This window comes from Ciconia boyciana, chromosome 12 (assembly GCF_034638445.1).
Source record: "Ciconia boyciana chromosome 12, ASM3463844v1, whole genome shotgun sequence".
In the NCBI taxonomy this organism is placed as follows: Eukaryota; Metazoa; Chordata; class Aves; order Ciconiiformes; family Ciconiidae; genus Ciconia; species Ciconia boyciana.
In genome coordinates this window covers 17,282,728-17,294,401 of record NC_132945.1, presented here as the reverse complement: position 1 = coordinate 17,294,401, position 11,674 = coordinate 17,282,728, and the positions used below count along the sequence as shown (strand labels likewise).

At 55.7% G+C, this 11,674-nt stretch overlaps 1 protein-coding gene across 1 annotated transcript; it reads right to left on the bottom strand.

Moving 5' to 3' along the window:
• Nucleotides 1-744: 744 nt before the first annotated feature.
• Nucleotides 745-10,498, bottom strand: ATP1B4 (ATPase Na+/K+ transporting family member beta 4). Its single transcript, XM_072877213.1, has 8 exons — nt 10,436-10,498; nt 7,543-7,705; nt 4,745-4,873; nt 3,794-3,898; nt 3,313-3,509; nt 2,634-2,690; nt 1,847-1,942; nt 745-906 (listed from the first exon to the last, which is right to left on the bottom strand). The coding sequence occupies exons 1-8, from the start codon at nt 10,496-10,498 to the stop codon at nt 745-747; spliced, it is 972 nt and encodes a 323-aa protein (XP_072733314.1).
• Between the last annotated feature and the right edge of the window lie 1,176 nt (nt 10,499-11,674).

Genomic DNA, 11,674 nt, shown 5'->3' with positions numbered 1-11,674 from the left:
AAGAGCTCCTTTCACTCGCGCCTGCCTGGTAGGCTTGGTGAGGATTCCTGGGGCAGAGAGAAGTACTGGAGTGAGGAGGAGGAGGGGGAAATGCATTAATCTTCCCACTTCAGAAAGGAACAGTTGGAAAGGTTCAAGGGCAAATGATTTTCTACGTGGCCTTTGCTCCGACGCCTTGGGTGTGCTGAACAAGCTATGTGAAATGCTGCAGTCAAGATGCTCCTGATGCTGAAGATCCTAGGAGGCATTTTGAGATCTACCGTTTTCACTTTCTAACTGTATTATTGCAGGCATAATCCAGAATTTTTGCTGTTTATTATTTTAACAAGAATAGTGCTAAGCTACCCTCTTGTTAGCTTTTGCCTGAGAAATGCACATAAAACTATGGTAAAGATTAAAATTTAAAGCCAGGAAAAATGCATTCCACAGGGGTCACTCGTAAAAGACCGTACGAAAATAGTGTTCAGATACCAGAGGTTTTTTTAAATCAAAACTGAAATGCTTTTGCAGGTTCTCTGCCCAGGAGATAACTTTTAATTTTTACTAATAATGAGTTACATCGGATGATGAAAAATGTGGTTCCATGCTCCATTGCATCTCATTTGTTTCCTAACTATGAACAAAAATAAATTAACAAAAATCTCCATGTGCCTGTTTTTCCTAGCAGAAAAAATGCTGGCTTTATGCTTTAAAAAGGAAAAAGCCTCTGACTGACTTAACCTAAGTGCCCAGTGTTTGCGGTGGCTACTTTCCAATGCTGAGTGTGAAGATGATTCGGCCCAGGAAGCGGTCGCTGTTAACGTTGTTGATAATACCTTTCCCATTCAGACTGCACTGAATAGGCACCACGTAATTCTTCTTCACATCTGTAAAGTGCATAGCCACCAGTGGGGATGTATAGTTGACCTGAAAAGAAAGGAGATTTAAGTGTAATTTTTGAGGGAGCAGAAAAGCAGGCAGTGCTTTCATGTTCAGTAAAAATCATTAGTAATTGGTTCATGGTTCCCAGGTGTCTGAGTGCGTTTGCCTGATGTCCGTCGTGGTCCCTCGGGATGCTGAAGCTGAGCCTTATCTGTGCCTGTGCCCCAGAGGGACAGGATCACGTCAGAGTTTTGCACTGCACCGTGCCTCTTGGCTTGATTAGCCAGGACAAGTAACACCGGATAATGGGACTCTCAAATACTTTCTGCTGTTCTAAAAACCAACCTATGGCTTGTAATAAGAAATCCGTGGTGTTCCTTGGATCTGTGTGCTCAAAGGACATGCAGACCTGGCATCTGGGCTGTTACTCATCCTCAGCCAGCAGCAGTATGGGAACAGGAGTCTAGTGCCTGCCTCAGCTTCCATTTCAGCTTTTGTTGTGAAGGTGCGCTACCTCCTAATGCTGTACAGCCCAGCGCAGACCAAAGCGGTGCTGGCCAGCACGTTCAGAAATAGCCACCGGTGTTGGACTGCTCCGTTCTGAGCCACCCAGCCTGAAGTGGTTTTGTCATAGCTTTGACAGAAGCCCCATGGTTTTCCTCTTGTGTCACCTGATGCCTGACTTCCCTAATGCCCTGGGAAAATGCTGGTGTTGAGACCTTCTCTGGGAGTTAGCAAAGCCAGTCTTAGTCTCCAAATGATAAATGTAATCATTCCCATTGCTGGCAAGGGGGAACCGGAGTCCCCAAGGATTTCCTGCAGTTTGTCAGAGACAGAAATAGAGTGCTGTAATCCCAGTGCCCATGGCCTCCCTCCTGCCTGCATCTGCTCAAAATAGCCAGAAAGCACATCTGTACTCTGTGCAGCAGCTCCTGCCCTCTCCTTCCCAAGGAGACGTAACAAAGATGCCAGAGTCCTTACTTACGTGAGTGATCTTGCCGTAGTAGGGATAATACATGAGATCAAATGTCCCATTTCCAGGGTAGAAGTCCACCGATCTGAGATCGCTCTCATTGCCTTTCTGTGTTTGGAAAAAAAAATAAAGGTACACACATACCACATGGGACACAAAATACAGCTCTCTTCAGAGTAAGGTGAAGGAGCTTTAATACAGACATCTCTTGCAAATCCACATCAGGGCTCAGCTCTGCCTGCCTGCCTGCTTGCAGCATGTTTGCTGCGAGAGCCTGCTGCTGCTGCAGCGAGCCAGAGCATACCGGTGCTATGAAGGCACAGATGAGGGTTACAGAATTTTCTGCCTGTCGATCCCTCCCTGCGCTTGCCTACTGCTTTATTGCTCTCTAAGGGTATGATCCAGCTGCTGCCCGAGCAGTGGGAGCCCTTCCTTCACCCTATTGCGTTGCCTTGCAGGGTGCTCCCCAGGACCGAGGGTGGGATGGATGTGAGCAGCTCCTGCCTCTTTCCCCCCCAGCTCCAGGCTCCAGCTGGCACCCTGGCACCCAGCCCTGCGGGTCTGGCCTCAGGGGCTGAGCACTGCTGGTGAGGCTGGCAGGAGCCAGGCCAGGAAGCAGGAGACTGGTGGCCTCTGTCATTCTCAGCAGACCGGCCCCCACTCGTGCCCAGAGGCATTGGCAGCGCTGGGTCCTGTGAGTGTTTGGGGCTAAAATGAGGACAGATGTTGGTGGGGTCCATCAGAGAGAGACACTTGGCCTTCTACGCGCCACACTGCTGAGCACGAGTGAAAGCAGTACCTGCACTTTGCAGTCCACGCTCACAGGGACCCCAGCACCGGGGCGGTAGCCTATGATCTGCAAAAACAGAAGACATCCATGCTTGTATGAAATGCAGTGCCAAGCGTGTGCTGCCTCCCTTCTCCAGGGCTTAAGCTCTTCTACGTGCCGGTCAGGTTGCCCAGGACAGGAGTTATGTGCCCCTGAAGCAGGGTCTGCCACCCTGTGCAGCGCAGCTTGCCCGTGCCTGAGAGCAGAGGCAGAGCAGAGCATCCAGAGAGCCCACACTCCCTGGAGCGATACAGCCACTTCCCCACACAGCTCACACCCCACCCCATTTATTTTCCCAGCAGCATGCACTGAGCCGCCATGCTATTAGAAGATTTCAAATAAACTTGATTCTGTGAAAATTCCCATTATAAAGAGACTGGGGTCTGAGGTGTAGCCCTAAAGCTCAGTTCCTCCCACACAGGGGCCTGGCACAAGACCCTCCCAGCACTTAGGCCTCAGGAAATCAAATCGAGCAAGTTTTGTAGTGTTTCTTTTTTATGTTTTCTAGCGGGTATGAGCCAGCAGGTTTTGGGATTCTAGTTCCCTTTTTCCCTGGGCCTGAGAAGTGGAGGAGTTTCAGTCCTGCATGGTCTTTATCACGCTGGGATGCACTGAAGGAAGGAATTAAGACGACCAGCTTTCTCTGTACCCGGTTCATCTTCAGCAGGATGCAGGGCTGGCCTTTAGAGTAGCCAAACGTTGGGTCCTCAATGCCAGAGCAGTTCTGCAGCAGTGAGCGCTTGAACTGGCAGGCTTTCTTCTCCTCGCTTTCATTGCCCCCTTGGATGAAGTACTGTCCTGAGACACACTCGATATTCTTCTCCTCTTGAACTTTGTCATCGTAAGCTGGTGGGGACCAAGAGACTTGTTAATGTTTCTCGAGACCTGCACAGACCCATGTTCTCGGAGTACATCCGCATGTCAAGGGAGTTAGAAAGTCCCACCTGGAAAGGCAAGGCTCCCTCCCACACAGGCTCCCATGACCACATTATGAGCCTCCCTTTCTAGGTGGGGGTGGTGAGATGCCGAGAGCTGATCTGCGCCCCAGGAGGAGACCCCTGCACTGTGTGCGTGCGTGCATGGAAGCAAACAGCTTGCCAGTGTGACTCTCGGGGTGCCTAAGAGCTTACCTGCTAGGAAGTGGTGCATGCTATCCGCGTAGGGCTGCCACGTGCTGGGCTGAGAGACGTTGAAGGCAATGGTGAACCCATTCAAGTACGGTCTGATCATTACTCCTGGAGAAGGAAACGGCCCCTGTTAAAGCAGACATGGGTGGGCTGGCCACAGGCTTGGGGCGTGTTGCAGGGGCTGGTTGCACTGCGACTGGGCTTGGGGCTGGGCACAGGCACGAGAGCAGCAGCACCAGCTCACAAATAAACTCTCTCCTCAACCCGCTGATCCCTCACCTCCATTTCACACCCAGAGAACACCATGCACATCAAAATATCCCGGGAAACATGGGAGACCTGGAGCGTCTCAGCAGTGCTGCAGGGAAGAGATGGGCTTGGGGCTGCACGTGGAGGCTGAGGGGTCCCCCATGCTCCCAGCCGTGCAGCCAGCTCCAGGCAGGGAGCAGGGCGAGGAGGCCTTGTGTTCCCCACTGACAAAAAAACACAGGGAAAATGCTGCTTCTGTCGTAGGGAAAGGAGTTTTTAAACATTATCTTGCCAGGACTCCCCCAAATAATAATGCATAAAAGCTACTCTTGATTTGCATTTTATTTTGAAGATATGAGGTATAAAGGGGCAGCAACTGAAATGAATGGGCATCACCTACAAAATGCCTAAACTTGCTAATTTACCTTGAGAATAATTAGCCTAATAATTAGCATAATTAGAACAACAATTAGTATAATTAGAATGAATGCTTCACATGGGGCTATTTAAGATGCCTGACCCTCTGCAGAGAACCTGCAGCACTGGCAGTGCCCTGGGGTAAGTGATAACGCCCTGTGTTATGGAGGGCTGGTTGGCCGTAGGAGCGTACCGCTCCAGCGGGGCTTTACCCGATGTCCCTGCCGTGCCATTTAGGTAGCACTTTGCTGGGCAAGTGCCTGAGGCTGGGCTGGCTGGGGCACGTACCTGGCGGAGACACGCGGTCCCGGTACGTGGGTGTGTAGGGGCTCAGCGTGAGCAGCATCACATACATGCAAAAGGCAAACATTCCTGCCAGGCACGTGTAGAAAATGAAGTAAAACAGTAAGATCAAGCCTGCAAAAGAGAGAGGGCATGTCGCTGTTAACGCAACCAGAGCACGTCCCATGGGCTGCGTCCTGCAGGGATGCACAGCCATGCTCAGCATGGCGTCCTCCGCAGCTCTGAGTCCATCGTGGAGGTGGGAGCTCGCAGCCCCCCTCCGCGCACAGACCCTGGCATTTTTGGGAGCAGGACTCAGCCAGACACGCTCCCTGCCCAGCCCCGGCGCTGGGGCAGCTGCCGTTTGGCTCTGTACCCCTTTTGCTGCGTGGCCCTTCCCAAAGCTGGGTCAGGACCAGGTCCGTGTGTCCACCTGCCTCGGCTCTCTCTGACAGACAGACCCGACCTTGGTTCTTGCCCTTCCCACCCGCTCTTGGCATGGTAACACACGAGGGTACCCGGTGGCTGCAGCATGTCCAAATCCCTGATGGGGGCTGGGGGCCGATGCTCCTGCCCCGACTCCTGTCGCCTGCGTGCTGGGACTGAAGCGAGCAGCGTTGCTCAGGGGCTGCGGCAGCGCTGGCTGTTTCATAGCCCTGACGTCCAGGGAATGGGTTTGTTTTTCCTCTGGACCAGGCTGATGGCTGAGGATGTCTCAAGAGGCCACGGCCTATGAATAAAACCCAGCGGCTCAGAAAGCAAAGTGAAGCCCTAACCCAAATATTTCCCAGGAGAAATGTGCCGGCAGCTCAGAGGGAGCCCTGGGAACGCAGATGTGTGCTCCTGCCGTGCTTCTGCCGGGGCCGCGGTGCTGGGAACCACTGCAGGGCTGTGTCCTGCTGCAGGGCAAGCCAGGGTGGATGGGACCATCCCCGCTGCTGGTGGCACAGCAGGGACAATGTCCAGCCCTGCCAACAATGATGCTGGGACGGTGCTGGGGTGCTGAGCCGACGCTTGTTGGGATGTGATGCTGCCACCGTTCCCATTCTCATTTTTCCTGCAATGCAGCAGGAAGCGTTGTCACCGGCAGGCAGATCTGGGGGTGCAGCCTTTCCAGGGCTGACCCTGTGGCTAGCTGGCTCCCTGTATTTTGGCAGAGCTCCCTGAGCCTCCCTGGGGAACACCTTCAGGGCCAGCACTGGGGAGCAGCCCCAGGCTGGGCAAACTCCCTCCTCCTCACCTGTGAGATGAGAGCAGGAAAGTTCAGCTCCATTCACCTCCAAATGCTGTCATTTTAAAAGAAAAATTGATTTTCACAGTAGCTTCAATGCCTCTCTCCTGCCCCCCTGTACGGGTACGTGAGCATACAGGCGTGTGCAGCCGGGGGTATGTGTGTCCATAGGGCAGCGGGGCCGTATAGCACGCCATGATGCTCCCAGGGCAGAGGAGGACACTACACCCTCCCCAAGGCTGTAAATAAATAACTTCTGGCAGTAGCCAGCCAGGGACACACGCACACCAGCCTGAGCAAGCCCTCTCACAGGGCTTTTCTCAGCACCTGGCAGAGCCTCCAGAAACCCAAACCCGTGTCCCTAAGGACTGTCACCCCCATCCTGCTCCCGCACTCCCGTCTGCGCCTTCCCATCCAGCAAAGGAGCCGCAAAACTGGGCTGCCTCTGTGGCCAGCAAAGGGAGCAAACGTGGATTTCAAGGTCTGCCCCAGACTCGCGCTTGCCGGTTTTCAGACTCCTCCGATGTTCATGGGCAGTTTCCTTTGTTTCTCCTGGCTGTCCCCACCGGCTTTGCAGGAGACCCAGCACGCTTGGCAGGGGCACAGGCAGGCTGTGGGGCTTGCGAGCACGTTGCCAGTGCCAGCCGCCGAGGGCTGCAAACACCGAGCAGCAGCCCCCAATAATTCACAGCCTTACACCGGTGCGGATGTGCACATGACTCTGGGCTAAGGTTGGGGATTTTCACTCCGCTGAGGGGGCCGTGCACTGTCAGGAGCTGCAAAGGTGGACGGCATCGCACGTGCTGCGGCACCTTGGTCTCAGACTGAGCCTGCAGCAGTGCTCGCCCCGCAGCCGTGGGCTGCTCTTAACCACCCGGGGCACCTCCAGGCTCAGCGATAATTTTTGAAGGTCACATGGATACGGATAATATAGACAGGGTGCTTAAAACCCTCACTGGCACATCGCAGCCCACCAGCCCCAATAGCACATGCGGGCTCTGCTGTGGGCACCGTGTCACGCCCCGGCAAGCTGTGGGGTGACAGCGATGACCACCCCTTCCCCCCGCAGAGCCAGGGTGCACGCAGGCAAGGAGGGCTGCTCGGCCCCGCGGTGTGCACCCTCCCGAAACGCCTGCCCCGTGGCTTGGGCGCTCTTCCCCCACCAACACTGATGACCCCAAAGCTACCTCCCCATGGGCTCCTGACTTACACAGGCAGGAGCCAGGCTGCTGGCAGCAGCAGGGGTGCGTGGCTGTGGCAGACCGACCTGCAGCCCCCACGCTTGCTCAGGCTCTTAATTTCTTCCCTTAATTTCTTCACGGTTTGGGCAGCCTGAAATCTTTGCTTTCACATTCTCAGTAAACATCAACATCCAGACCAAGGGTAACTTTCCCAAGGTTTTCTGCTTGTCCTCCTCACTAGTTCTTTATTGCACTGGTTAGAAACATCTGCCCTGAAAATGTGGGATGGGGGTGGTCAGTCCAAGCTATCAAGGACATTCACAGGCAAGTGCATCCATCATGAAGCAGAAAAGGCAACAATCCCCAAAAGCGGGGCTTGAGCAAGGACCTACCCCAGCTCTTGGCCGTTCTCCCCAGGCACGTTCTCTCCTCTGGGTTCCACAGGAACATCTTCATCTCCCCAGCGAGGTCTGCCCAGGTTTTGCTGCCCATCTCTGCCTTGGTCTCGTCCTCCCCTCTGTCAGGATCCTGGACCTTCTCCTCATGCTTATTTTCCTGGAAGAGTTACAGAACACAACCCCCACATACAAGCTGAACATCTCATTGGCCAAAAATAAATGCAAAAGCACTTAATAGCTGGAAATGTTTCAAATTTCCATTTTCCCATCATCACTCTTGAGTTAAAGAGAGGCAGTTTTGGCTGTTCTGACTTAAGATCGCTTAGATCCCAGCATCCATTTTTCCATGACACGTACGTCACTGCCGTCACACTGGCTACTGTCTCCTTGTCCTGGCATTTACAGAAACTCATCTTTTTCCACCTGCACGAACATGACCAAAGAAAACCTGTGATCTGGGAGGGCCGGGGTTGTTCCCACGCTTCTGCAACCTCTCTGAGCTCAAGTGCATGTTTTCTGTGCTACTACAGATGACAGCAGGCAGCATTATTTAAGAGGTCATCCAGTTTGTTTTTCTTGGCGTGTGAGCAAGTGTTTAGTCTTTGGAGAAATCCCTGTGTTGTTATTTTTTTAGTTACACTAAGTTCCAGGGAAAAGCATCTGCCCAGGCAGCAAGAGTTTGCTTTTAACCTCGGTGGTGAAAACTCATTTGTCTGCAGCTCGGGAACACAAATCTCTCTGTACCTGCCCTGGCCAAGAGTTGCTTGAGATAAGACACGGCAGCTGTCCCTAACCCCCCTTGAATCTGGGTGGGCTCTACTTCTCCAAAAGCAGGCAGGGAGGTGGGAGAGGGTGCAGACCTCGCTTTGAGCTCGGGGCAGGGCTGGGCCAGGTACCGCCAGGGAGAAGGGGTGATGCTGAGATCTGGAGGGGTTCATCGCCTCCCAGCGCTTTAATGCAAACGCTGCTGCAGGGCTCAGCTGCTCCTGGCTGGGTCAGGGCCATGCTCGCCCACCCCGGCCATGTCTCCCTGAGGCCACTGTGCCCACGGTGAGTGCAGCCCCGCAGCAGCTTCAGCGGTACGATCACCCGTGTCTGCGCTGAGGGCCATGCAAACCCGCTGGCCACGGGCACCTGTTGGAGCCAGGGCCGACAAGCGAGATATTTACACCCTGCGGGTCGCCCTGGGGGAGCCGGGAAGCGGCTGACAGCTCTGCAGAAAGTCTGGCTTGGAAACACCTTTGAATTGGGGGGGATCAAACTCTGCTCAGACACTCAAATACTGCAAAACAGTGAGAATGAGGGGAGAGTACCAACTCCACAGCCTGAATTTGAGCCTTGGAGAGCCTGGGCCAGACCCAGGGGGGCTGTAAACCATCACCATCCCACTGATTGTCCCGATCGGACCCGGTGAAAGCCCCGGCGGGGCTCTTCTGGAGGCATGCCTGTGTCAGAGTGCTGCCGCCGGCAAAATGCCTGCGGCCGCCTGTACAGTGAAGGCAATGCTTGGCCCAGGTCCCGCACCCCGGGCTGGAGCCCTTCCTGAGCCAGCTCCCACATGGCCACAGCCCTGTACCATGCAGGGCTGATGAAACCAGAGGATTTTGGAGCGGGAAAGCAGCAGCCCCAGCACAAGTCGCCAGCAGGGACATTGGAGAGAAGGTGCGGGGGCTGCTGGCTGCCAGGACACCCGCAGAGGAGCAAGTGATGGAAGAAGAGGAGGAGGAGGAGTTCTCCTTCCTCCCGCTCTCCTATCCATTATATAAAAGAGCTACTGGCAGCTGTTCTGGAAACATTTTCTCAGACTGCCAGAGTAGTGGGGACTGCTCGGAGGGACTCTGCACCGATGCTTAGTGCTGCTTTGGGAAAAGCCCTTTGGATTTCACACCAGCCGCAGCTCGGAGGCAGTGGGAGCAGCGCATGGGCTCTGTGCAGAGCCCTCACCCAGAACCTGCTACCGATGCTTAGAGCTCTGGGGGGACGTGGGGATGCCCCCCCATGGGCTCTCACCCGTGGAACCCTATGGCTCTGCCCTGCAGAAGGCTTTTGCAAGGAGGGAAAAGTTTCCAGCTCTCCTGGCTCCATGCTGCGTATCCAGCATTTGGTGGCCCATCCTGCCCACTGGGAGAGGCCATGGGGCTCTGTGGCAGCGCGGGAAGGCTGAGGAGGCCCCGAGCTCTCCCCACGGGCAGGGAGGTCTGTGTGGGGCAGCCAGACAGGACGGGATGTCCCCACTGCCAGGTCCCTGGTGGAGGTCCCTGAGCTAGGGAACTATGTTATGTCTGCATTGCAACACCTCCCAGCTGTTTTATCTTTGCAGCCCAGGACCAGAGATGGTCTCGGAGTAGTCCCTTGCACCTGGACAAGGGGCGGGAGGAGCGGCAGGAGCTGGGGTAGGAGCATGCTGGGGCAGGGAGTGGGCACAGCCATGGCAGGACCTGTCGGGACACTGGACAGCCCTGAGCTGCTGCCTGCCATGGCAGCTGGGGTGACTCCGGGCGGCGAAGCAAAGCTGGGCTCATCCCTGGCAGGATCACGCTGCGCTGTCGGTCATGGGTGTCCTGGGAGAGGCCAGGGGCTTTCCCCCATCCCCACCCAGCACCAGGTCAGCTGTCCACAGCAGGTTCCTGCTGAAAGCCAGGTGTGCAGCGGGTGGCCCATGCCCAGGTGGCCCCGTCCCTCCTAACCCCCCTCACTGCCCAGGGCCACCAGCCAGACCCCCTGCTGCCCCTTCCCCTCTCAGTGCAAAGTGCTTACACTTTGCCTAAGGGATAAAGCAGCATTTCCTAAAGCAAAGTAGCTATATTTATCAGCCATGAAGCAAGTCCTTGCTAACAGCCCCCACCTCGCCTCTGGGAGGGTGGCCAGCAGCCCCCAAAAGACTCACCGCCTTCCGGTGAGGGCTCCTGTGCTGGCCCTCCATGCCTCTGGCGCTGGCGTTCCCATCCATCCCTGGGTGGGAAACGCAGAGAAACATGAGCGTTAGCACTGCAGGATCCCGGGGCTGAGCCCAGCAGCACCAGCCCCATCGTGGGTGCCACGTCGCCCCGGCTCTCAGGGACCTGCAGGCACAGCCCCCTCCCCAGCACAGCTCCCCAGCACCCCCCAAAAGTCTGAGTGAGCGCGGCTGCACCAAGACCTTTGCCTGTCTGCAGGGAACCACGCTGCTTTCCCTCCCTACCCTGCAGGACTTCAGCTTTCAGGAGTGGATCAAAAAATAACTTGCTTTCCCAAGAGGGGTGAGCTCAACGCAACAGGATCCCATCCTGAGCCCCCTGGCATCTGGTGCCCTTTGCAGCACCCTCGCAGCATCCTGCCCCACGCCCAAGTCACCATCAATGCCAGCCAACACCCTACATGGGGAAGCCGGGCTCTCTGCCCTGGGGAGACCATGTAGCTGTTAATAAACCTTAGCAAATCGCGAGAGCTTTCGATGGCTGCATGTGTCCATCAATATGTGCTTGTCAGTCACGGCAGGGCCATGGCTAATGCTTGCAAAATCTCTTTTGCACTGAAGGGGTAGTGCGAGGGACAGGTCTATATTTATCCCTTCGAATTGAGACAGCAGCAAGGAGCGCAGAGTGTCAGCTTCCCCGACCCAGCTGTAAGAGCCGGCCACAGCCACCGAGACAAAATCCAGAGGGACACCTTGCTGTGACACCCTGCAGACCAGGGCTGGGGAGTATCAGATTTTCCTCCATCAGTGAATTGTGGGCTCAAGGTGGTGCATTAGGGGCACAGGGGTCTGTGCTGGAGTCCCGCTGCTGCGAGGGGCCAGCGTGGTGGGAGTGCGGGGTGGGCAGCAGGAGGACGGGGCACTGGTGTAGGGGCAGCCTCTCCAAAACCCTGCCTGCTGCTGCACGTGCAGCAGCGCCTGGAACAGCGTCAGCGGTGTGACGGCAGCGTGCGACGGCTGCCCGTCCCTGGCTGTGCCTCATGCAGCTCTCGAGGAAGAGCGTGGCTTGTTTTACGCCGGCTGTCCCAGCAGGACCTCAGCACTATCCACCAGCTCATCCCCTCGGCACATTGCCAATGGGGCTGGCGACCCTTCCCTTTGCGGGAGAGCCAGGCCCTGTTCGATGGTGGGGAAAGGCTGCCTTGCCCCAGGCTGGGGCTTTGCCCAGAG

Coding starts and splice junctions, on each gene's coding strand:
- ATP1B4 (XM_072877213.1), bottom strand. CDS start 10,498: ATGGATGGGAACGCCAGCGCCAGAGGCATGGAGGGCCAGCACAGGAGC. Junction 3,510..3,793: donor CATGCACCACTTCCTAGCAG/GTAAGCTCTTAG, acceptor GGTCCCCACCAG/CTTACGATGACAAAGTTCAA. Junction 1,943..2,633: donor GCGTGGACTGCAAAGTGCAG/GTACTGCTTTCA, acceptor TTCCAAACACAG/AAAGGCAATGAGAGCGATCT.